General features: G+C 32.3%; 1 protein-coding gene across 1 annotated transcript in view; it reads left to right on the top strand.

Annotated features, from left to right (window-relative positions):
- LOC134697895 (uncharacterized) overlaps nucleotides 1-16,120 on the top strand; it is a 41,447-nt gene extending 25,327 nt beyond the window's left edge. Inside the window, exons 2-3 of the mRNA XM_063560182.1 lie at nucleotides 13,046-14,894; nucleotides 15,819-16,120. Of these exons, the coding sequence (XP_063416252.1) occupies nucleotides 13,046-14,894; nucleotides 15,819-16,120 (2,151 nt within the window). The remainder of the gene's footprint in view (nucleotides 1-13,045; nucleotides 14,895-15,818) is intronic.
- Nucleotides 16,121-27,097: the final 10,977 nt, after the last annotated feature.

Raw genomic sequence — 27,097 nt, 5'->3', positions numbered from 1 at the left:
TTATTTTTCTGTAGAAGCCTAGGAATAGGACGATCCACCTGTTTTTTTGCCATTTTTTCCAAGTTTGAGCTCTACTTTCAGATTTTTGAACATAGCGCCCTTCGATACCTTGGGCAAAAGCAGCGCCTGTTTCTCATCTACAAGACCTTTTAGTCATACCCGTGACACCCGTCATTATTTTTCTCTAGAAGCCTTGGAATAGGACGACCCCCCCTGTGTTTTGCCATTTTTGTAAATTTTGAGCCCTAGTTTCAGATTTTTGAACATAGCGCCCTTCGATACCTTGCGCAAAAAAACCACATGTTTCTCCTCTTCAAGACTTTTATAGTCATACTCCGTGAGACCCCTCATTATATCCCCCCCCTGTTTTTTGCCATTTTTTCCAAAGTTTGAGCTCTAGTTTCAGATTTTTGAACATAGCGCCCTTCGATACCTTAGGCAAAATAAACACCTGTTTCTCCTCTACAGGACCTTTATAGTCATACACTGTGACACCCCTCATTATTTTTCTCTAGAAGCCTAGGAATAGGACGACCCCCTGTTTTTTTGCCATTTTTTCCAAATTTTGAGCTCTACTTTCATATTTTTGAACATAACGCCCTTCGATACCTTGCGCAAAGGAAGCGTCTGTTTCTCTCCTACAAGACCTTTATAGTAATAACCCGTGACACCCCTCATTATTTTTCTCTAGAAGCCCTTGAATAGGCCGACCCCCCTGTTTTTTGCCATTTTTTCCAAAGTTTGAGCTCTAGTTTCAGATTGTTGATCATAGCACCCTTCGATACCTTGCGCAATAGAAACACCTGTTTCTCCTCTACAGGACCTTTATAGTCATATCCCGTGACATCCCTCATTATTTTTCTCTAAAAGCCTTGGAATAGGCCAACCCCCCTGTTTTTTGCCATTTTTTTCGAAATTTTGAGCTCTAGTTTCAGATTTTTGAAAATAGCGTCCTTCGATATCTTGCGCAAAAGAAGCGACTGTTTCTCCTCTACAAGACCTATATAGTCATACCCCGTGACACCCTTCATTATTTTTCTCTAGAAGCCCTGGAATAGGCCGACCCCGTTTCTGTATATGTGTATGTTAGTTTAATGATGGGATACAAACCATTTCAAAATTGAGTTAATTGTTATATTTGGACGGATTTTCGGCCTTTTTGGATATTTTGATTTAACGGCCGTTGTTGTCTTATTCTGTATTTTTGGTTGCTCGAGATATCGCCTTATTGTTCGTTGGCTTATTATTCGCTTGCTATTGTTCGCTAGCTTCAGTCTGGTTCTACATGTACTTTCCAATAAATGGCTAAAAGTTTACATGTTGACAATTTTGTAAAACTTCTTTATTTTGGGGCCAAAATATGGTCTTACTGGACCTACTCCTTTATGGAAAATGAACTCGTAAGCGGTCCCTTGGGGTCATTTCTTGCCAGATTTTTATAACACTTATACTATAGTACAATTATTGAAAGATTTCTATAAAACTTTTACAATATATGTTGATAACAGCAACATCTTGGACAAGTTCTAAAAACATAATAAAAGTGGACGATCGTTTTCTTAAACAGAGTAATGTCCGTTGGAAAATAACATGAAGTGCAGGTGGTATGGGTGTCTAATTTTAAAATGGTAGGTTTTTTCAACCTTTGCACAGTTGATCCCTACAATATGTACAAAAAATATAAAAAAAACTGTTGGGTCACAGGCCATATAGGAAATTACATGGACCTTAAAAATCATATATTCAATAATAGTTGGTATAGATATATACAGAAATAGTCACGTTTCAAACCTCAAGTCGTATGGACCTTAAAAATCATATATTTAAGAATAGTTGGTATAGATATATACAGAAATAGTCACGTTTCAAGCCTCAAGTCGTATGTTTTTTATAGTAAAAATCAAATATTAGACATTGCTCATATTTTAGCGATGAAGTTCTTAATATATGATATAAAAAGTGCCTAGCAAATCAACCTAACAATATTAGAAAAGATCTGATTCGTATTTTTCTCCTCGTTCGTCGCAGGAACCTGTACTTTTTATTTCTAACTTATATATATATATATATATAACTCCCATAGATTTGTATGTCATGTGCTGCAATTTATATATAATTTTATTTGTGTAATTGAATTAATCTCTGTACTGATTAATCCACACTCCCATAGATTTGTATGTCATGTGCTGCTATTTATAGGCACTTATATATATATATATATATATATATATATATATATCAGTCTAAAGATTTGCACAACGGTACTGATATAAGGTGTTATTAAACGAAAATGTTGTTATAAAATCGTGTTGACAAATATTTCGGCTCAACAAATGGCCTTCTTGTGTCACAAGTTTTAACAATACTGATACATAATGTACAAGGTGTGAAAATAGATCAGTAATAATACAGGTAAGTTTTGGTAGATTGATTTTAATCCTGAATATCATAATTTAAACAAAACACTGTAAATCAATATACGTGACTGTGTATATTAACAATAAAAATACATGAAAGTGTAATTAAAAAAAAAAAAAAAGATAAACATGTATCCATCGGATCACCAGCAGTGTCCCTTGACGTGTCCCTTGACGTCATGCAACTGAAATTTGTAGCTCGATGTTTACATGTTTGCAAATCCTTGTCCGTTTTACAAGGTGGACTTTATAGTAATATGTAAGAATAAAGCAGGGTAACACGTGTGGACATACCTGGAAATGAAAGAATCAATTCAGAATAGATAAAAAATATCAACAAGAATCATTTCTCCTTTCCGTAATGCATTTGTCAAACGTTGGAGAAATTACGGTTTTGAGTAATATTCTCAGCGGGAACATGCAATTTTTTTTTAAAGTGGTTTTTCTTTTGAGGTTCTTGCCCTGAGTGTCTTCATCTTGGATTTTTGATTATATCAAATAACAATCGGTCTATTGCTTAAATGAAATGTGCAAATTTCGAGAGTAGATTTGTCATGCTAATATAGAAAGTTATATGTTTTTGTTCACAATTGACGGCTGTATTTCACAAAATAACCCGAATATCAAGAGAGATTCGGGGTTTTTTTTTGCAACTTGACCCCATTTTTATTTCTTATCTGAAAGCATATTTCAAAAAAATGTTTTAATTTCGCATATGTTTTCTTTAAATGTTATGGCGTAGTTTACTCTGTATCACATAAAATTAGGTTTTTCATGTATAATGTATACACAATCTAACAGTTTTTCATTATCTGTAGTATGAAATCTATGGATTTTAATGTATACCTCCATCTACCTCAACGATTTATTTAGAGCCGGTGTCGCATGATAATTTGACCCCGGATTCATTATTCACAAATGGTATTTTGAACCCCCCTGTTTATGATAAATAGTATTGGAGGTAATCTAATTAACAATTTGATGGCTATACTTTTTTTAATTTGAGGTTTTAAAGTAGGGGGGTTCAATTTACCACAGGGGGGTCAAAATACCATGGCTATGTAAAATTTTCAAAACATCTTTTCCATCATGTTTAATACATACAAACTACTTATTGGAGTATTATTACTATGTTAAGGAGTTAGTAGGAAAGAATGGCTTTTTTTTACTTTATGTGATTACATGCTTGTTAAGAGCCCTACGATAAGGGAATAAAATATCTTTATCTAATCTAGTCTTCTCTTTATCTTAGTTAGAATAGCTTGAATTTTTGAAATTCAATGTCTATAGTAGGGGGTTCAATATACTGCAGGGGGGCTAATTACCTTGGCTAAGTAAAATGTTCAAATCATCTTTTCCCGCATATTTAATACATACAAACTTTTTATTAGAGTTCTTTTACTATGTAAAGGAGTTAGAATAGGTTGATTTTTTTTAAAATTCAAGGTCTATAGTAGGGGGTTCAAATTACCATGGAAAAGTAAAATTTTCAAAATATCGTTTCCAGCATGTTTAATACAAACAAACTACTAATTGGAGTAGTATTACTTTGTTAAGCAGTTAGAATAGCTTGAATTTTTGAAATTTAATGTATGTATTCATGGTAGTAGGGGTTTCAATATACCATGGTACGGGGGTCAAAATACCATGGAAAAGTAAAATTTTCAAAATATCTTTTCTTGCACGTTTAATACATACAAACTACTTATTGGAGTATTACCACTATGAAGGAGTAAGAAAAGCTTGAATTTTTGAAATTCAAGGTATAGTAGGGGGTTCAATATACCATGGTACGGGGGTTAAAATACCATGGAAAAGTAAAATTTTCAAATTTATCTCTTCTAGCATGTTTAATACAAACAAACTACTTATTGGAGTAGTATTACTATGTTAAGCAGTTAGAATATCTTGCATTTTTAAAATAAATTGACTATAGCAGGGGGTTGAATTTACCGCAGGGGGTCAGAATACCATGGCAATGTAAAATTTTCAAAATATCTAATCTATCATGTTTAATACAAACAAACTACTTGTTGGAGTAGTATTACTATGTTAAGCAGTTAGAATAGCTTGCATTTTTGAAATTTAAGGTCTATAGTTTGGGGTTCAATATACCATGGTAAGGGGGTCAAAATACCATGGAAAAGTAAAATTTTCAAAGTATCTTTTCCAGCAAGTTTAATACAGACAAACTACTAATTGGAGTATTTCAACTGTGTTAAGGAGTTAGAATAGCTTGAATTTTTGAAATTCAAATTCTATAGCAGGGGGTTCAATATACCATGGGCAAAACACCATGGAAAAGTAAAATTTTCAAAATATCTTTTCTAGCATGTTTAATACATACAAAATACTTATTGTAGTATTACTACTATCATGACTATGTAGGAGTAAGAATAGCTTGAATGTTTGAATTGCAAGGTATAGTAGGGGGTTCAATATACCATGGTTGGGGGGTCAAAATACCATGGAAAAGTAAAATTTTCAAAATATCTTTTCTAGCATGTTTAATACAAACAAACTACTTTTTTTTTAAATTGATACTTGTTTATTCCAAATATTTCCTGTTTACAATTTCCTCAGTTTCCTAGGATGCAAACTGTGAATTCCCGTTCACATTTAAACCAACTGTCCTGGAAGCAGGAGGCTGAAGTGCATTGTATTATCAGAAAAAAATAGTATACATGTAATAATACTTATATTCTTTTATATGACAATGAGTGAAAAAAAGGAATATCTTTCTAGAATGTAATACTAGTGATAAATAATATAACATTATAACATAAACGAGTGTACCTATAAACCAGATTCACAGTACCTTATAACATAATCGAGTGCATCTTCAAAACATGGATTACCGTAATCAATATAAATTAAGTAATATAAAAAAAAACATTTTACTAATGATGAATTTTGTTGTATTGCAATCGAAAAATAAATGTTGCAGATTTTCAGTATTATTAGCAGTTTGGCAAATATGACATTTTCCGTTTGACAATTGTAAGTCTACTTTCCGTTTATATGATATTGTGAATGTATTTGCATTGAAGTTCTAACAATTTATTAGTGATATTAACTTTTTTCAAATTGCCCCATACTATTTTTCAATTAATTTCGTGGCCATAAAATTCATGCCATTTAAGTTGACATTTTGGATATATATTCTTATTAATCATCTACGCTTCTACTACGACATGATTTCGCCACGACCGCAACACGATTGTTTTGAACATGTTCAAAGTTGTCCACGCTCATCACGATCTTGAAGACCTCACCACGACCTTACTACGATCATCAAAATTTGCATTTTTTTCACAGATCGTAGTGCGATCGTGGCCTAGTGGGACTGCGGTACTAGACAGTTCTTTACATACGAAGAAACAACTCAGTCTCATGCTACTTAGTGGACATTTTGATGAGTTAGTCTCATGCAACTTAGTGGACATTTTGATTATCTTTTTGAGTGATATAAGGGAGATAATATGCTACTTCCGGTGAAATGAATGTCACATCCGGTCTCATATGATAGCTTCTTTCACACTGATTCCAAAAATATATAGTTTCTATATACTTTTGTATGTAGAATGGGAGATAATTGGCCACTTCCGGTTTGTTGGAAGTCATTTTTAGTCTTCAGTAATCTGTTCATGTATCTATATGAGAAAATATATGGTTTCTGAGTACTTTTATGTGAAAAATTGCAAAAAAAGCTACTTCCGGTTTTCTCAAGGTCACTTCCGGTAGCCATTTTTCAAGGTCATTTGTCACTTAACCTTTTGTATAAGGTCAAATGTCTTTATAATGAACTTAATTGAAGTTATAATCAAATAACCTCATATCAAGGCATTACAGGGGCATCAACTCCTATAAGATGCTATTTCATTGTATAAGACTAAATGTAGCATATCTTCATTACAATAAAGCTGACATTTTGCACTTTTTCTTTTATATGTATCTCTCAAAGTGTCAGAGAAAATGCAAAAACAAGCAAAAGTCACAATTGAGAACTTGACCTTGACCTTTGACCTTGACCTCATTTTCTAAGTTAGGACCTAGGGAACTCAAATAAAAACATTCCGGGGTAATACGCTTAACTGTTTATGAGTTAAAAAAATATACCAACAAATTTATTTTGTAAAGGTAGATAATTCCTATAAAATTTCATCGAATCGCTTCGATCCAAATTAGCCAAAAATTACTGAGGATGTAACGAACAATTTGTAAAAAGAATTTTGTCGATATCTTTTTTTGTTATGAAGGAGATGCACACAGATGATTAACAGTAAATAGGGAGATAACTCTTACAAAGAAAATGGTTCGTCTTAGCAGGGTGAAATTTAAAAGCGCTTAAACTATACGATACAATAGAAAAGTGGAAAGACTTAATAATCAGAACAAATGCAATAGGTCTTTCCACAGAAAAGTGGAAAGACCTAATAATAATCAGAACTAAAACAATAAGTCTTTCCACAGAAAAGAGGAAAGACTTAATAAGGAAATAGAAACCGAAAAAGGAAAACGAAACCGAATAAGGAAATGAAAATCGAATAAGGAAAAAGAAACTGAAGAAGGAAAAAGAAACGAATAAGGGAATGAAAATCAAAAAAAGAAATACAAACTGAATAGGGAAATGCAAATCGAAAAAGGAAATAGAAAACGAATAAGGAAATGAAAATCGAAAAAGGAAATAGAAACCGAATAAGGAAATGAAAATCGAATAAGGAAATAGAAACCGAAAATAGGAAAAAGAAACCGAATAAGGAAATGAAAATCGAATAAGGAAATAGAAACCGAATAAGGAAAAGGAAACTGAATAAGGAAATGAAAACCAAAAAAAAGGAAATAGAAACCAAATAAGGAAATGAAAATCGAAAAAGGAAAAAGAAACCGAATAATGAAATGAAAATTAAAAAAGGAAAAAGAAACCGAATAAGGAAATGAAAATCTAAAAAGGAAATAGAAACCGAATAAGGAAATGAAAATCAAAAAAGGAAAAAGAAACTGAATAAGGAAATGAAAATCGAAAAAGGAAATAGAAAACGAATAAGGAAATAAAATCGAAAAAGGAAATAGAAACCGAATAAGGAAATGAAAATCTAAAAAGGAAATAGAAACCGAATAAGGAAATGAAAATCAAATAAGGAAATAGAAACCGAATAAGGAAAAAGAAACCTAATAAGGAAATGATAATCGAAAAAGGAAAAAGAAACCGAATAAGGAAATAAAAATCAAAAAAGAAAATAGAAACCGAATAAGGAAATGAAAATCGAAAAAGGAAATAGAAAACGAATAAGGAAACGAAAAAAATGAGGAAAAAAAATTTGAGGAAAATATTTTTCAGGAAAAAAAAATTCAGTTTGGACTTGAATATTTTCAAAATTTGAATATCGAAAAAGGAAAAAGGAAAAAGGAAACAACTTGTGTCTGGTTTAATTCTTTAGGTTTGATTATTTTCCATTTCTGTCTAATATAACCATTGCATTAGAAAGTTTCAATTCTATGTTTGTTTTTTTATTAATTTCATTATCAATTTCTAAAATTTGTAAGAAGTCAATTATATTGAACGTTTAACTCTTGAAAATTCCGATGTGCAGTTTCTTTTATCTACAAGCTTTTCAAATATCGAACAACAACTGTTAAATTTGTTGGTTTCTTCATTCAATATGTCTTTGATATATTTCATGTTACTTTTTAGAAAGGAAGAATAAACAATGGGTTATTTAGAAATGAAATTTTTGAATTTAATTTACCAAATAGTCTCATATGAAGTACCTCGTTCTTAGTTTTGGGATTATCTCCAATTTTTCGAAAATTAGACCATGTATAAATCATTTTCTGATAAAATAAAGGAACATTTTTAAGATTTAGTCCTTTAATATTTGAACATTTACATAAAAAATACTGATCATTATACTTGTTGTCAAATTGTCGAAGCCAATACTTGCCAAACGCATTCCAGCTTTCTAACGGTTCATGGAGAATTCGATAAAGAGACTTGATTTGCTCACTTCTAATGAATAAGTCTGTACTAATCATGCCCATTCTGCCCTTTTTTTTATCAAGACAACAAACCTGTCTGTCTACATGTTCTATTTGGTTAACCTTCCCGTCCCATATAAAATTCCAAATAATATTGTTTATTTCTTTTGAATATTTTTCAAGAAGTCCCCGCATTTCAATTTCATAACTACACATGGGCAATATGAAATTTTTTACTCTTTAGGTTATACCACTACATGAAAGTTTCCTGCTTTTCCAAACGTTGACACAGTTTTTAATCTTTTCTATTATACATGTACTTTGCCATATAGCATGATTATCAATTTCATAATTCGTTTATATGCCTATATGTATATACTGCAAAAAGTGTAATCCTTGCTAAGCTATTCAGTTTGGTATAGCTTAGCAAGGATTGCACTTTTTGCAGTATATACATATAGGCATATAAACGAATTATTTCTTAATAAAATATACATACGAAAAATATGTTTAAAAAAGTGGACATAATATTAACAGTGATACATTTGTGCTTTTTTTTTCTTTTTTTTTTAACAAACAAACTACTTATTGGAGAAGTATAACTATGTTTAGCAGTTAGAAGAGCTTGAGTTTTTTTTTTTTAAATATATGGCCTAAAGCAGGGGGTTCAATTTACCGCAGGGGGGTCAACATACCATGGCTATTTAAAATTTTCAAAACATCTTTTCCATCATGTTTAATACATACAAACTACTTATTGGAGTATTATCACTATCATGGTAAGGAGTTAGAATGGCTTGATTTTTTAAATTCAACGGCATTTTTGCACCAAAGGGCGATAATTTGGAGCTTTTTCAATAATACATACATTTTGAAAGTCATCTGGGGCCAAAACGAAATGATTTATTTGAATGATTTATGTACCATATGATAAGGAAACCACCAATAAATTAATAAATAAAATTTGTAACGAAAAAAATAACGTTTAATTTTTTTCTGAAATTTTTATACTCTCGAGCCTCCTTAAACATGATGGAAAAGATGTTATGAAAATTTTACTTTGCCATGGTAATTTGACCCCCTAGCTACTATGGTATATTGAATCCCCTACTATAGACCTTGAATTTCAAAATTCGAGCTATTTTAACTCCTTAACATAGTAATAATACTCCAATAAGTAGTTTATGTGTATTAAACATGATGGAAAAGATGAAAATTTGACATAGCCATGGTATTTTGACCCCCCCTGCGGTAAATTGAACTCCCTACTTTAGGCCATATATTTAAAAAATTAAAGCTATTCTAACTCCTTAACATAGTATTAATACTGCAATAAGTAGTTTGTATGTATTTTACATGATAGAAAAGATATTTTGAAAATTCTACTTTTCTACGGTATTTTGACCCCCTTACCATGGTATATTGAACCCCCCTCCCCCTTTACTCTAGACCTTGAATTCCCAAAATTCAAGCATTCTAATTGCTAAACATAGTAATACTACTCCAATAAGTTGTTTCTATGTATTAAACTTGCTGGATAAGATGTTTTGAAAATTTTACTTTTCCATGGTATTTTGACCCCCTGCCAAGGTATATTGAACCCCCTACTCTAGACCTTTAATTTCCAAAATTCTGGCAATTCTAACTCTTTTCGAATACAAATAGTTTGTATGTGTTAAACTTGGTGGATTAGATATTTTTGAAAATTTTACTTAGCCATGGTAATTTTGACCCCCCCCTGTCATGATATATCGAACCCCTACTCTAGACCTTTAATTTCCACAATTCTGGTATTTCTAACTCTTTCATGTAGTTAGAATACACCAATAAGTAGTTTGTATGTATTAAACTTGCTGGAAAAGATGTTTTAAAAATTTTACTTCTCGATGGTATTTTGATCCCCTGCCATGTTATATTGAACCCCCTACTCTAGACCTTTAAATTCCAAAATTCTGGCAATTTTAACTCTTTTAGAATACAAATAGTTTGTATGTGTTAAACTTTGTGGAAAAGATATTTTTGAAAATTTTACTTAGCCATGGTATTTTGACCCCCCTGTCATGGTATATCGAACCCCTACTCTAGACCTTTAATTTCCACACTTCTGGCAATTCTAACTCTTTTATGTAGTTAGAATACACCAATAAGTAGTTTGTATGTATTAAACTTGCTGGAACAGATGTTTTGAAAATTTTACTTTGCTATGGTATTTTGACCCCTGCCAGGTATATTGAACCTCCTACTCTAGACCTTTAATTTCCAAAACTCTAGTAATTCTAACTCTTTTATGTAGTTAGAATACCCCCAATAAGTTGTTTGTTTGTATTAAACTTGTTGGAAAAGATATTTTGAAAATTTTACTTTGCCATGGTATTTTGATCCCCCTGTCATGGTATATTGAACCCCCTACTCTAGACCTTTAATGTCCACAATTCTGGCAATTCTAACTCTTTTATGTAGTAAGAATAAACCTATAAGTAGTTTGTATTAATTAAACTTGCTGGAAAAGATGTTTTGAAAATTTTACCAAGCCATGGTATTTGGACCCCCTGCGTTATATTAAACCCCTACTCTAGGCCTTTAATTTCCAAAATTCTGGCAATTCTAAGTCTTTTATGTAGTTAGACTACTCTAATAAGTACTTTGTATGTATTGAACTTGCTGGAAAGGATGTTTTGAAAATTTAACTTTGCCATGGTATTTTTACCCCCCTGCGGTATATTGAACCCTCTTCTAAAGACCTTGAATTTCTAAAGTTCTGGCAATTCCAACTCTTTTAGATTACAACTAGTTTGTATGTGTTCAACTTGGTGGAAAAGATGTTTTAAAAATGTTACTTCTCCATGGTATTTTGACCCCCTGCCATGTTATATTGAACCCCCTACTCTAGACCTTTAAATTCCAAAATTCTGGCAATTTTAACTCTTTTAGAATACAAATAGTTTGTATGTGTTAAACTTTGTGGAAAAGATATTTTTGAAAATTTTACTTAGCCATGGTATTTTGACCCCCCCCCCCCCTGTCATGGTATATCGAACCCCTGCGTTATATTAAACCCCTTCTCTAGGCCTTTAATTTCCAAAATTCTGGTAATTCTAAGTCTTTTATGTAGTTACACTACTCCAGTAATTAGTTTGTATGTATTAAACTTGCTGGAAAGGATGTTTTGAAAATTTAACTTCGCCATGGTATTTTTACCCCCCTGCGGTATATTGAACCCTCTTCTAACATGTCTAAAGACATTGAATTTCTAAAGTTCTGGCAATTCCAACTCTTTTAGATTACAACTAGTTTGTATGTGTTAAACTTGGTGGAAAAGATATGTTTGAAAATTTTACCTAGCCATGATATTTTGACCCCCCCCCCCCCTGTCATGGTATATTGAACCCCTACTTTAGACCTTTAATTTCCCCAAATTTTGGCAAATCTAAGTCTTTTATGTAGTTAGAATACACCAATAAGTAGTTTGTTTGTATTAAACTTGCTGGAACAGATGTTTTGAACATTTTACTTTGCCATGGTATTTTTACCCCCCTGTGGTATATTGAACCCCCTACTAAAAACTTTGAATTTCCAAAGTTCTGGCAATTCTAACTCCTTACTATTTTAATTATACTCAAATCAGTAGTTAGCATATATTTTCCATGCTTAAAAAGATGTTTTGAATTTTTTTCTTAGACATGATATTTTGAACCACTGCCAGTATATTGACCCTCCCCCATTTACACCTTCAATTTAAAAAATTCTAGCTATTCTCACTCCTTTACATAGTAATATTACTCAAATATTAGTTTGTATATGTTTGACATGCTAGAACAGATGTTTTAAACATTTTACTTTTTAAATTAAACTGAGTCATGGTAATTTGACCCCCTTCCCCATTTTTTAACATGGAAAATCAAAACTACTCTTATATAGATAAGCATAACAGCCAAAAGTTTATTGTTTTCTGTTTAGTATATCAATTTTATTTGGCAATCGCCAACGGCAGTCAGCAGGGTTAAAGAACATCAGTTGTTCGACCTGTTAGTAAAATGCGTTTTACATGTTTTGCTTGAATATACTTTTTCACTTTTTTGGTCTTTTGGAAAATGTTGTTTGTGCTGTATTTAGACCCTTCTACAACGAAATTGGTTGTACATGCACACGTATAAAAATTACGGTTTTTATCCAACGCAATCATAGGTTTGAACGTAGTTTTCAATTAAGACTTGTCTATATATATATATATACATATATTATAATTACAAATAATTCTACATGGTCTAGTTATAATGTATCAATAAGTATTTTGAATGACATTTTGTTGGTAAAGACTTCAGAGCACTTATACCCAGCAAAGATATTTCTTTTAATCAATGATGGAAAATGTACCTCCCCTTCTTTTATGAATGATTTTTTAATCTATGATAAGCTTTAGAATAATGTATAATGTTCTAATAATCTTCTAGGATGAAAAAAAACCACGGGGGTTCAATTTACCATGGGGGTCAATTTTCCATACAGGGGGGGGGGGGGTTAATTTACCATAGCGGTATTTTGATCCTAGGGTCATTTTACCATGGGGTTCAAAATACCATATGACACCGGGTTAGTCTGTATATACAACATATTGTGTTCTTAACATGAAATTATGTTTCTATTCGCAGATGCCGTTTTCTTTTTTTTTGGTGATTTATGGATTCATTGGTCACACTATTGGGTTTACTTGTGATGAAACTGCCAACCACTGCTTTACATCTATTGATATCAGATCAAAGTATACAATGCAGGATAAAAATGATGTTCGAGTGTATGCAAAGGGTCGTCGATTATACTCGCACAAAGGTGCTGTTCCAATAGATGACATCATATCTGCTGACGGTTGGAACCTAACTAGAAAACTTATCACTGCCAATGGAACCATGCCAGGTCCTCCTATTTTCATGTATCATCACCAATATATCACGATAATTGTTCATAACTATCTGGTTAATGAGTCTGTTACTATTCACTGGCATGGCATTGATCAACTGGAACATCCAGCCATGGATGGTGTTGCTTATGTTTCACAATGCCCAATATTGCCAGGTCAATCATTTAATTACACATTCAAGCCTCGTTTCGGAGGATCCTATTGGTACCACTCTCACTTAGGCATCCAAAGAGATATGGGTTTATATGGTGCTTTTATTGTACTTCTTAAAGGAGAGCCACCAACGAAACAGCATATTATTCTAATTCAAGAATGGAACCATATGTTTAATGCAGTTGAATTACTTAACATCAGTCCACTTCCCCAACCTCACTCAATCTTAATCAACGGACGAGGACAATTCCAGGATATTCGTGCACCCCTTGAAACATTCAACTTTAATAAACTTGAGCGAAATTTGTTCAGGCTGATTGCGGTCGGTTCGCATAGTACCTTATTATTTTCGATTCCGGGTTTAAAATTGATTGTGTCTGAAACTGACGGGTTTGAAGTTCAGCCGGAAGTTGTAGATAAAATAATCATATTTCCAGCGGAACGTTATAACTTTGAAATCGATTTAAGTTATGTTAAAGATGAAATGTACACTATGAATGTTCGTGTTCTGTCGTCACCAAATCTTACATTTGGAAATGATATTGGACTTGCATTTCTTACTGTTGTTAACTATTCAAATGATGATTCTCTTGTTTCCGTTAATAGACATATTGACAAACGACTCCTAGTTCTCAATTGCCCTTTTCGTACTTACCCAAAGAACACAGATTTTACTTGCATTCCCATCTCTGACTTGAAATCTAAGAAACATATTGATAATGATGCGTTTAGTAGCGAACACATACCAAAAACAAATGACAAATTATTACATTTCTTGAACTTTGGATTCCCCAATGGTCATTCATCCATAAATGGACACATTTATCACTCACCAACAGTAGCTCCGCTGACACAACCGTCTGAAACGGACACCAATTGTGGTAAATGTGACGATGAAACAACCTGTAGATGTAGCTATTCGTTACCTTTATCTTCTGGATCTGAAGTCATAATGGTTCTAATGGTTCTTGGTCAAGAAGCAACAATTTCTCATCCTGTCCATATGCACGGTCACACGTTTGAAGTTCTTAAGATGGTTTTCCCTACAGTAACAAATGATGGCAAGTTTGTATTTACAGAGGACATACAATGCAGTGAAACACTAACTAATAATCAAAGCCAGTGCAACAACGCCAAATGGAAAAACGAATCATGGAACGATTACAAGAATATACCAGGCATAAACTTAAATAATCCCATACGCAAAGATACGATTATTGTACCGTATGGAGGCTATGTGATTATTAGAATAGATGCTAGGAATCCAGGAGTATGGTTCTTGCACTGTCACATTGATAAACATATGATCGAAGGAATGGCTGTCATGCTTAATGAATCTTTTGAAAATCAAAATAAATATGTTCCAGAAGGCCTTTCAAAATGCAACAGTCATTTAAAGTCAAATTCGGGAGAAGTCATTAATGTGTCAGGTATGATAACATTTTATAAAAAACTTAGTAAATCCCGCTTATTCACCGTATACTCTTAATTCGATTTTGTTTGCTTATGTATGTTGTACATATCCGTACATACTTGCGCTAAAATTGCAATCTTATAAGTGTACGTTTTTATCGTAGCTTGGTTCCTCTATCAATGAATGCAATTCCGATAAATCTTGAAGAGTTTAAACTTAGGATGGCACATTATTTTTCTAAATCAACAAATTAGATTTATATATATACGTACAGCTAACGGCCATGAGTCATCATATTAAACATGTCATGCTTCCGAAGCGCTTTTCAGGATATAGCTTTTTCATCAGGAACTCTCAAAGCCGAATATTTGAATGCAAATGATTTATAAAAACAAAAACAGTTGAAGCGCTATATGATCAAAAAATGTATATAAGTTATGTGACTATACAAGAGATGTTCGCTTTTATCGCAAATAAAAATCAACTAAAACACTATACCTTAAAAGTACACTTTTCGAGTTACACGTCTGATATTTTTCCTTTCATGTAATGAGAAGAAAATGCCTAATGCGTGTATAAAATGAATATATACAACACTCATTTTAGTAATTTTTTAAATAGTCGATAAACGTCCCTTTAAATAACAGATTCATGCTTGATTCGCCAGTCAGTTGTGCTTGTTTGTCGCTTTATATACTACAGCTAGAACACTGTTGCATGTACCTACCAAATATGCCAACAAAGGGACATTTCGCCAAATATTGATTTCAATTGCAAGTCACGTCACATTTTTTTTACAATTTTGAGTTTGTTTAAATATTTGAAACAAAGTAACTCAGTAAAACAGATAATGATACATTAAGAGATAAACTATATCTATAGACTTCAAAATTACATGTAGATTGTTATCGCCACATTCAGACTATACATTCTTTCACAGGTACAACAACAACACCATTAACAACGACAACAATAACAACGACAACAACAACAATAACAACGCCTTCAACATCACCAAATTCATGTCGTATATTCTTTAAAGAAAATACGTGTTCTCTTAATTACTTTATTTTAGCTATCGTGTTACTTTTTGTGTTATTGTTAATATTGATCGCAACTGGATACTTTATTAAACGGATTATAAATCAGAGAGATCTACATCAAGATAATACATCTGATTCTGTGAAAGACAGAAAAAGATACAAATCTGACGAGTATGAACTGCATAACATGTTACTGTAATTCACCACCATACAAATCATTTGAAACTTTTGAAATTTGAAGAATGTAAAAATGAAATTGGAACAAAAGAATTATATCATACGGTTGTAAACAATTCAAATGAAATTTCATAAATAAACGGTGCTAAAATGTTTTCAAAGTCATGATTCATAAATTAATTGAAATACGTGTACGATGTAGATTTATTTTTAGCTCACCTGGCCCGAAGGGCCAAGTGAGCTTTTCCCATCACTTTGCGTCCGGCGTCCGTCGTCCGTCGTCCGTCGTCCGTCGTCGTTGTTAACTTTTACAAAAATCTTCTCCTCTGAAACTACCGGGCCAAATTGAACCAAACTTGGCCACAATCATCATTGGGGTATCTAGTTTAAAAAATGTGTGGCGTGACCCGGTCAACCAACCAAGATGGCCGCCACGGCTAAAAATTAAACATAGGGGTAAAATGCAGTTTTTGGCTTATAACTCAAAAACCAAAGCATTTAGAGGAAATCTGACATGGGATACAAATGTTTATCAGGTCAAGATCTATCTGCCCTGAAATTTTCAGATGAATCGGTCAACCCGTTGTTGGGTTGCTGCCCCTGAATTGGTAATTTTGTGGAAATTTTGCAGTTTTTGGTTATTATCTTGAATATTATTATAGATAGAGATAAACTGTAAACAGCAATAATGTTTAGTAAAGTAGGATTTACAAATAAGTCAACATGACAGAAATGGTCAGTTGACCCGTTTAGGAGTTATTGCCCTTTATAGTCAATTTTTAACCATTTTTCGTAAATCTTAGTTATCTTTTACAAAAATCTTCTCCTCTGAAACTACTGGGCCAAATTGAACCAAACTTGGCCACAATCATCATTGGGGTATCTAGTTTAAAAAATGTGTGGCGTGACCCGGTCAACCAATCAAGATGGCCGCCACAGCTAAAAATAGAACATAGGGGTAAACTGCAGTTTTTGGCTTATAACTCAAAAACCAAAGCATTTAGAGGAAATCTGACATGGGTTAAAATGTTTATCAGGTCAAGATCTATCTGCCCTAAAATTTTCAGATGAATCGGTCAACCCGTTGTTGGGTTGCTGCCCCTGAATTGGTAATTTTGTGGAAATTTTGCAGTTTTTGGTTATTATCTTGAATATTATTATAGATAGAGATAAACTGTAAACAGCAATAATGTTTAGTAAAGAAGGATTTACAAATAAGTCAACATGACTGAAATGGTCAGTTGACCCGTTTAGGAGTTATTGCCCTTTATAGTCAATTTTTAACCATTTTTCGTAAATCTTAGTTATCTTTTACAAAAATCTTCTCCTCTGAAACTGCTGGGCCAAATTGAACCAAACTTGGCCACAATCATCATTGGGGTATCTAGTTTAAAAAATGTGTGGCGTGACCCGGTCATCCAACCAAGATGGCCGCCACGGCAAAAAATAGAACATAGGGGTAAAATGCAGTTTTTGGCTTATAACTCAAAAACCAAAGCATTTAGAGGAAATCTGACACGTGGTAAAACTGTTTATCAGGTCAAGATCTATCTGCCCTGAAATTTTCAGATGAATCGGTCAACCCGTTGTTGGGTTGCTGCCCCTGAATTGGTAATTTTGTGGAAATTTTGCAGTTTTTGGTTATTATCTTGAATATTATTATAGAAAGAGATAAACTGTAAACAGCAATAATGTTTAGTAAAGTAGGATTTACAAATAAGTCAACATGACCGAAATGGTCAGTTGACCCGTTTAGGAGTTATTGCCCTTTATAGTCAATTTTTAACCATTTTTCGTAAATCTTAGTTATCTTTTACAAAAATCTTCTCCTCTGAAACTACTGGGCCAAATTAATCCAGACTTGGCAATCATCATCTTTGTGGTATCTTGTTTTAAAAATGTGTCCGGTGACCCGACTATCAAATCAAGATGGCCGCCACAGCTAAAAATAGAACATGGGGGTAAAATGCAGTTTTTGGCTTATAACTCAAAACCAAAGCATTTAGAGCAAATCCAACACGGGGTAAAATTATTAATCAGATCAAGATCTATCTGCCCTATAATTTTCAGATGAATCTGACAACCCATTGTTGGGTTGCTGCCCCTGAATCGGTAATTTTAAGGAAATTTTGCTGTTTTTGGTTATTATCTTAAATTTTATTATAGATAGAGATAAACTGTAAACAGCAATTATGTTCAGCAAAGTAAGATTTACAAATAAGTCAACATGACCGAAATTGTCAATTGACCCCCTAAGGAGCTATTGTCCTTTATAGTCAATTTTTAACAATTTTCATAAAATTTGTAAATTTTTATTAACATTTTCCACTGAAACTACTGGGCCAAGTTCATTATAAATAGAGATAAATGTAAGCAGCAAGACTAGTAAAGTAAGATTTACAAACACATCACCATCACCAAAACACAATTTTGTCATGAATCCATCTGCTTCCTTTGTTTAATATTCACATAGACCAAGGTGAGCGACACAGGCTCTTTGGAGCCTCTAGTTAAACAATCATATTTGTGACTTGAGATTTTTTATAACAAAAATAGTAAAAAGTTAAGTAATACTTTTATCTATTCAGTTGTATTGGTCAGATCTATATAATTATAACTTATAATCAGAAATATCTTAGCATGTAGCTTGGCTAGTTGAAGCGTCAGAGAGTGTGAGTCGATGCAATCACTTGACATCCTTCACTGGGGTAAAGCGGATGACCGTAACTGCATTCACGGTCATCCACAGTTGTCGGATGAAAAATTAGGTCAGTTTCTGTATTGTCTGTTAAAGTGTTTCTATATCATTTTCTTTACCAATCATACATTTAAACGATGTAAATTTATAAACGAATCACTCGGAAATCACTAATTACTTCCGAGAAATGTGCATGAAACGGGAAATTCGATTTGAAAAATCGTTAAGATGACCGTAAATCATAATTAAAATATTTTCAAGACGACCGTAACATAAAACAAAGATGACCGTGATTGGTAAAAAGATGACCGTAACTTGTAAAGGATGACCGTAATTTGTGAAGACTGATTGTAATTTATATAGGACGACCGTAACTTTTATAGGATGACCATTCTAAGAAATATCCGTATTGTATTCAAAGCATTTTTGTTTAGTTTGTCGATCTCAATAGGGGCTCGGTTAGCGGATATAAATATGTTTCATAAATTTCTTTTTCTAAACTATAATTTAATTGGCCGTATTTTAGATTTATGACAATGATAGTAAATTGCATATTTCTCGTAAACAATGAAATATTTATTAATAACGATGTTAAAATTTTAACACAAATTGACAGCGATACGACGAAAATTTGAAGAAACATGAATGTGTCACAAATACACGAATGTCTCATCTACACTATCATTTTCTATGTTTAGTGGACTGTGAAAATGGAGTAAAACTGTAATTTGGCATTAGAATTAAAAATATCATACCATAGGGAAAATGTGTACTAAGTTTCAATTTTATTTAACTTGAAGCTGGACAAACGGACAAACACACAGACGAACGGACAGACGTACGCACAGACCAGAAAATCACAATGCAAATAAATGGAGCATTAAAAACATTAATAAAACATACGAATATTTGGTAATCGAACCCATGTGTATGGTTCCAGAGGAAACAGATTAAAATTTTAATTTGTCTTGATATATGCAGGCGGAAACACTTTTGAAATAGAACAAAAGAATCAAAGCTCTTTGTTTATCGACATAAGCGATAAATGTTTACTGTAATGTTTGATATAGTAACAAAATTTTCAAAAGTTAATAGAAACAAATTTAACGACAATTTTGTTCTCAATTACGAAGTGTTTTATTTTAAAAACACCATTTGCATAAGTTTTCAATGTATCTATTACATAGTAATGCAAAACAATAAGATATCAAGTCGACGACATGGGTATCTCTATAAGTTGGATGTAGAAAATGCATACCCTCCGAATTTTTTTTTACCACGGACGGAGAATATATCAGTCTTTTAGTTCAAAAATTTTCGTGTCTGCCCTTCCATAAGGTGAATCAAGAAAAAAATCCACAAAATAGGTAACGATTGTATTGAAAAGAGAGAATCGAGTGCACCTTTTTATGTTAGGCATGTTTGTGGTTTATATTTTTTCTTTAATTGTTTATCAAAGGTACCAGGATTATAATTAAGTACGCCAGACGCGCGTTTCGTCTACATCAGACTCATCAGTGACGCTCATATCAAAATAGTTATAAAGCCAAACAAGTACAAAGTTGAAGAGCATTGAGGATCCAAAATTCCAAAAAGTTGTGCCAAATACGGCTAAGGTAATCTATGCCTGGGATAAGAAAATCCTTAGTTTTTAAAAACGTACAAAGCAAGAGTATTTGATATAGCATCTCACTTCAGATTCTATCATTTATATATATATCAAAACTACAGGTTGACTTTATAACGTAAAGAAGTGACAGTACGAAAAGATGAAATATATGGGTCAAGTGAAATACCTATCTAATGAATCACAAAAACAGAGTAAGTGTGTTCGAATAGCTATTCTTTTTTTCTAAAAGTACTTGACGAGTCTTTTAATTTGAATGATGAAAATGGATATCTTCGAAAAAATATGATTTTCTTGTGTGTGATAACTAGGGTTTATAATCTTCAACCACTGAAAATGTTAAGTCAGGCTGCCCTTCCACGAAATATTCAATTAGAATATTTTTTAAATGCTTAAGAATTTTCGAAAATTCCACCTGACACCCGAACAGACATTACTTTTAAGTTAAATCAATGCAGACAAGATCATTAACTGATGATGATGCTCATTAGTAAGTAGATACAGTTGTCTTTTAAAATATAACTGACATATAACGATCGATCGTGATGGTGCTATGTTGATAAATTTATCAGTTTTAAAGAGCAAAATTGGCAGAGCGTCATCCCTACAATGGCTTCTATTTCTACGATTGTGAGCATGAACTGGTGTAATGGGGAGATAATTTTGAAGAAGAAGAATCCTGACTGTATGAATAACATTTCTGTATATATACAAATTGACAACGTTCCGCCTTGTGATACGTTATTCGTACAAGACTATTTTAAGGATCTACTTTGCTGGAGCTCACCTTAACTAGTTTAGTCGTATGATATTTTCAAAATATTTCTGTTATTTTATTTGCACGACAAAATGGAAGACGATATAATATCAATGGGTGTACATGCATTGGCATTTTTAAAAATTTGTATTTTTTATATGTCATCATAGTAAAAGGAATCCCAGAAATAAAAAAAAATCTTTTGTCGAGCAGTTGGAGGCTGTGCACCGCATTTTTTTCATTATACTTGTAAGGTGTCATATTATCGCGCTTTTGTAAGCATGTTTTCTCTACCTGTTCATTTGCATGTCTTTTTGCAAATTCATTTTAAAACTTAAACCCTCTACTGTAAAAAAGATACATATGGTAATCTTTGCATTTGAAGCACGTCTTATTTTCTTCTACCTATAGGATAATACTCTCATATTAATACGTGTATACCAACACGAGTAATCATTTGATACAAACAGGTAGTTATATACATACGGATATTTCTTAGAATTGAGGGTCATCCTTTAAAAGTTACGGTCATCATTTACCAATTACGGTCATCTTAAAAGCAATTACGGTCACCCTCGCTGATTCTGTTACGGTCATCTCGATTGTGATTTACGGTCATCTGAGCGATTTTTTCAAATCGAATTTCCCGTTTCATGCACATTTCTCGGAAGTAATTAGTGATTTCCGAGTGATTCTTTTATAAATTTACATCGTTTCAATGTATGATTTGTAAAGAAAATGATATAGAAACACTTTAACAGACAAAACAGAAACTGACCTAATTTTTCATCCGACATCTTGGGATGACCGTGAATGCAGTTACGGTCATCAGCTTTACCCCAGTGATCCTTTATCCGGTTAACATTTGCATCACCTTTGAGACTATTAAGCTCATTTTACAAGAATTTTAAAGTATGACATCTTTATAATCAAAATGTAACATTTGCACATTGTTGAAGGCCGTACGGTGACCTATAGTTGTTAATATATGTGTCAATTTGGTCTTTTGTGGACAGTTGTATCATTGACAATCATACCACATGTTTCTTTTTTATATTAAGTTCCCTTTGGACTATTATACAAACTATTGACATCAATACCAGACAGTCATTGTGACAGTTTTGTTTTATCAAAACTACAAAACCAAATCCGTTTAAATTTCATTTGACAAAAAGTAGAGACATACATTACAAAGAATATTCATTTTCATCAGCTAATTTAAAAAAAATGGAGCGTAAGGTGTGTGTCAACGAGACAGTAGTGCAATTGCATAAATAACCAAAGAACATCTGGCTTATATGACAATAACAATGCCACATATATAGCTAGGTTCCCATGTAATTATGCATGCGAACTTGGCGTAACTATTCTATAGGAAGTTCAATATCATATCAGCATATGCATCCGTTCAGCAGAAAATGTGCTATAAGAGACCAGATATATCATACGAACCTGACTTTGATAACGAATGTCGAAAGTTATACAAATAGATCGTGCTTACATGTACAAGCAATATTTGCCAAACATGCATGTTGATTATTAAACAAATTTCCAGAGTCGTTACAGTTCCTTGGTAAATTACTAGAAAAGGACCATATTTGTTTTATATATGATTAATTAATTATATTGATTTATTGTTTTCCTTGGAGTTTAAATAAATATCGATCTTATACTTAAAGGTGACATAAAAAAGAGTGTCAGACAAACGATGGTGTGATTTTTGAATTATAGGAAGTCTATCAGATATTGAATTCCCTTAATACCTTTTTGACCGACAGTAGGACGCAGTATTTATACGCGCATGTCTTGATTAAAATCTTGAAGACCCATTGGTGGCCGTCGACAGTTGTATGCTCTTTGGCCGGATATTGTCTCGTTGACACATTCCCCATTTCCTTTTCCATTCTTAATTTTAATTGACTATATTATACAATTTACTGGTAACAAAGGTTAATATTTAAAAGATAATTTACAAGAAATATACTGATAGTTATTAATTTTGAAACATATTTATTATAACTCTAAATTATTCTATATTTTTCATATTACTTCTAATAAAAAGTATATTAAAAAGTGATAACCTATGTATTTTGTGTTTCTTGAAATCATTATGTTGAATGCATCTCCTTTATATTGCTCAGTAATTATGGAGGAATTTAAACGAGAGAACAAAGATCTGAAAAGAGAATGCTAAGTCAGCCTTTGACCTAGTAAAACCTTGAAGCCTTTGACGTAAATTATTTTATATCACACCGCAAGAAATAGTAATGATTGATGATCTATATAAAAATTCAAGATCCAGTGTCAATGAAATTGAACCATGAACAATACAATGCAATCAATATTGAACAAGGTGTCCGACAAGATGTCACATTAGTGCCGACCTTTACAAAGTTTATATAAATGATCTATTAAACGAAGATATATAACATAAAATTGAGAAAGGAAATGGTGAATATGTCAAAGTCTCTGTGCTTTAAATAAGTATATACTGGCATGACTGGTTAAGGTTTGTATTGAGGAACAGCAGTTTCAAATATGCCTGTTCTGTCAATGCATGTTTGTAGTTTGACTATTGTCTCTTTTTGTTTCACCGTCTAGTCACAATAGCTTAGTAACTAAATTCAGGTTTGTCTGCAGGTCCAGCTGACTTACCTATGGGGGAGGGGGCTCCAGACATGCTTCAGTGATTCGCTATAAAAATATGATTGCCAATGAGACAACTCTCCACAAGAGCTAACATTACATAGAAGTTAAAATCTCTCTCTATATATATGTGTACATTGTTTATACTATATATACTCCATTCTGAAAACTCTAATCAAGACTAAGGTTGGTAAATTTAACAAAGGTGGATGCAGAGAAGATAAGCAAAGGGAATGATAAACACTGTTGTGTCAGTGTGCCATTAATGGCTTGTTATTGCACATATACTTGTACATGTAAACTTACAAATTTTATTTATTTTGTAAAAGGTTGAGTTGTCATGTTCCCATTAATATACTGTAGTTTTATCTTATGAAGAGGGACAAAAGATACAAGATGCATCGATCATGGACCTTCAAACTCCTATATGAAAAAAAACAACACAATGGTTAAAAAAGAAAAACACCAATATAAAAATCAGCAATACACAATCACAACATGGAAAAACTAAATACAGAGCAATAAAACCCCATCAAAAGCAGGGTTGTAGTTAGGATAGAACAAACATTTCGGTCATCATCTATGAAAAGGATATTGCAAAACGGTCAACTTACTGATGATGTCAGATAGCATCAGTAAAACTCGTGACTTTTAACTTTTCCTTTTGTAGCACTTTGTTTAAAAGCTTACACAATTCATTCCAAAGCCTAGGAATTTATAATAAAATTGAGAATGAAAATGGGGAATGTGTCAAAGAGACAACAACCCGACCAAATAAAAATCTATATTATAAATGCAAAGGATACATATATATTCCATGATTCCTCATGACATTTTGTCAGACATATATATTTATTTGAGAAAACAATATCATAGGTAAAAACCATAAACAGCTTATTGTACAACTTGTTATGGCCAGAAATTGTTGTCCTGTCATACAAAGTCAACAATATAAATTACAAATTTTGGGATGATTATCAGCTTTTCAACAAATTATTTTTGGAAATTTACATTTATAAGTGTTACACAATTATAAGGGATTAATGAAGACCAATTATAAAACTCTTTAATTTCAGGTTAGTGTCTGATCAAACAGTAGTAAGTTTTGGCTCCAGTCTGAAAAACCTTAGATTCTGACAATGTTTCTTTCAATTTGTTACTGGGCCAAACAAATAACATGGTGGAGGGAACTCTTAAAACACACAGACAGTGACACAGAAAAAGCCACTACAAGCATCTGAAGATGAAGATGAGAATGGCACTACAGATCTAGGTTGTGAACCAGCTCCAGAGTTTTAACATGCAGATCTTAGCCTATGGTACATGTATTGTATGTATAATGTATGATATAATACTTTAAATTTATAATCATGATGATAAAGACAAAAAAAAGTATCTGGATAGACTTTTAGTTTATTGTCTATTTATTTCATGTATATCTTAAGTTTGTTCTCAAATACATTTTTGATATATATACCAAAAATTATGTATCACAATATCAACTGTCAATTTCATTAATGATTGAATGAATTAAATATTCTGTCTTTTTTTGTTTTACAGAATTCTGTCATAAACTATTATTAGTTTGATGTGCTGAAAACATGGGAAATAAACGTCACCATAAATCATTCTCAAGATGGTTATTCAGTTGTCAAACTGCTTCTAAATAAACAGTTTGCAATTGTAATTAATTATTTTTGAATGAGTTAATTTACATCATGAACTGATGCTGAAAGTTGCTGGATCGTCATAGTCCTGAAGTATGGAAATGGAATAAAAATGTTATATTGCTGCTGGTCTTTTTTAGTCTTCAATAGGATCAAGGTATGTTATATAAAAAAGAAGATGTGGTATGATTGCCAATGAGACAACTCTCCACAAGTGACCAAAATGACACAGAAATTAACAATTTATGACTATAGGACTAAGGTCACCGCCTTCAACAATGAGCAAAGCCCATGTATACATGGTTACAGGTATATATATATATAATACTTTCCAATATTATGATATCTAAAGAATGTTCCTAAACATGTAATTATTATTTTTTTTAAGTCATTTGTAATTACACAATGTTACATGGCCTTACATAACAAAATTTCCAATCATACATGAGTATTTACTACATTGAAGAATAGGTCCATCCAATGAAATTATCTGAAAAATAGTTATTGTTATACTTTCATACATTTGACGTGAAACTGTACTTATGTATCCCGTCATACTTTGAACCACAGAATTATTTTATCTATTATTATTACTTCTACTGTTAAAGGAGCACTAGCTACGATATATATAAAAAAATAAAGTATGATTTTTTTTAGATTAATCATTAATTGAATTGGAATAATGAAATAATAATTTGCTTTTAGCAATCAATTTGCTTTAATTTTGTTGAAATAAGCGATTATACATAATTTTTGACTGATTCACTTGCAAGTGAATACGTCATCATCATTCTAACCGGTATTTATGTGAACTTCAATTTAACCCCCTAGCTAGAGACTGACAACGCATGCATTGTACGTGAACTGGTTATTTAAAGAAACAAAATGTCAACAATGAAAGTGAAACTACGGTAAATCATTTGATTACTAATTTCGATCCACATAAATCATTCTTATACGGTTAAAAACAATAAGAAACTTATATTTTTAATCTATAAATTCAAATCAAACAGACCTATAAAAATCCAATTGCACGTGCTGGTTTGACCTATTCATATCTTTATTTGTGTTTACATCGCTTATATGGTCATCTGAGGTCAAATCGATAGTTAATAAGATGGCATCTGGATTTTAATACACACGAAACGAACCTACATATCATCTACCCCATGCTCCGTAAACTGTTTATTTTAAACGTTTGATAGATTGGATAAATGTTTTACATTGTTATTAATCAAATGTGAGAATTTGAGTCAAATTGGTGACCATGAATTTGACAGCTAGTGCCCCTTTAAGTATGTTTTTTGTTATATCTACTTTACGTGACTCTGCATTTATGTATGCCGTCAATCGAACGACAAAATTATTTTTATGTCAACCTGTGCAAATTTCAAACGCGCAATTTTATCCTTCACGGGCAGACTTTACATAGATAAATTAAGTCGTATAAGAAAAGCAATATGAGTATGTTAAATTTGATGTATGCCCTTTTATGCTTCTTCGTTACATTTGTTGTTTTTATAGTGATATTAAGATGATAACACAATATTGACTGCTGTACCCCTATTTTTGAAATTTTTACTCTTTGAGTATGTTTGTTTTGT

The sequence above is a fragment of the Mytilus trossulus genome, chromosome 14, assembly GCF_036588685.1.
Source record: "Mytilus trossulus isolate FHL-02 chromosome 14, PNRI_Mtr1.1.1.hap1, whole genome shotgun sequence".
In the NCBI taxonomy this organism is placed as follows: Eukaryota; Metazoa; Mollusca; class Bivalvia; order Mytilida; family Mytilidae; genus Mytilus; species Mytilus trossulus.
Note: the sequence above shows the minus strand (reverse complement) of the source record. Positions and strands in the feature narration are given on the sequence as shown.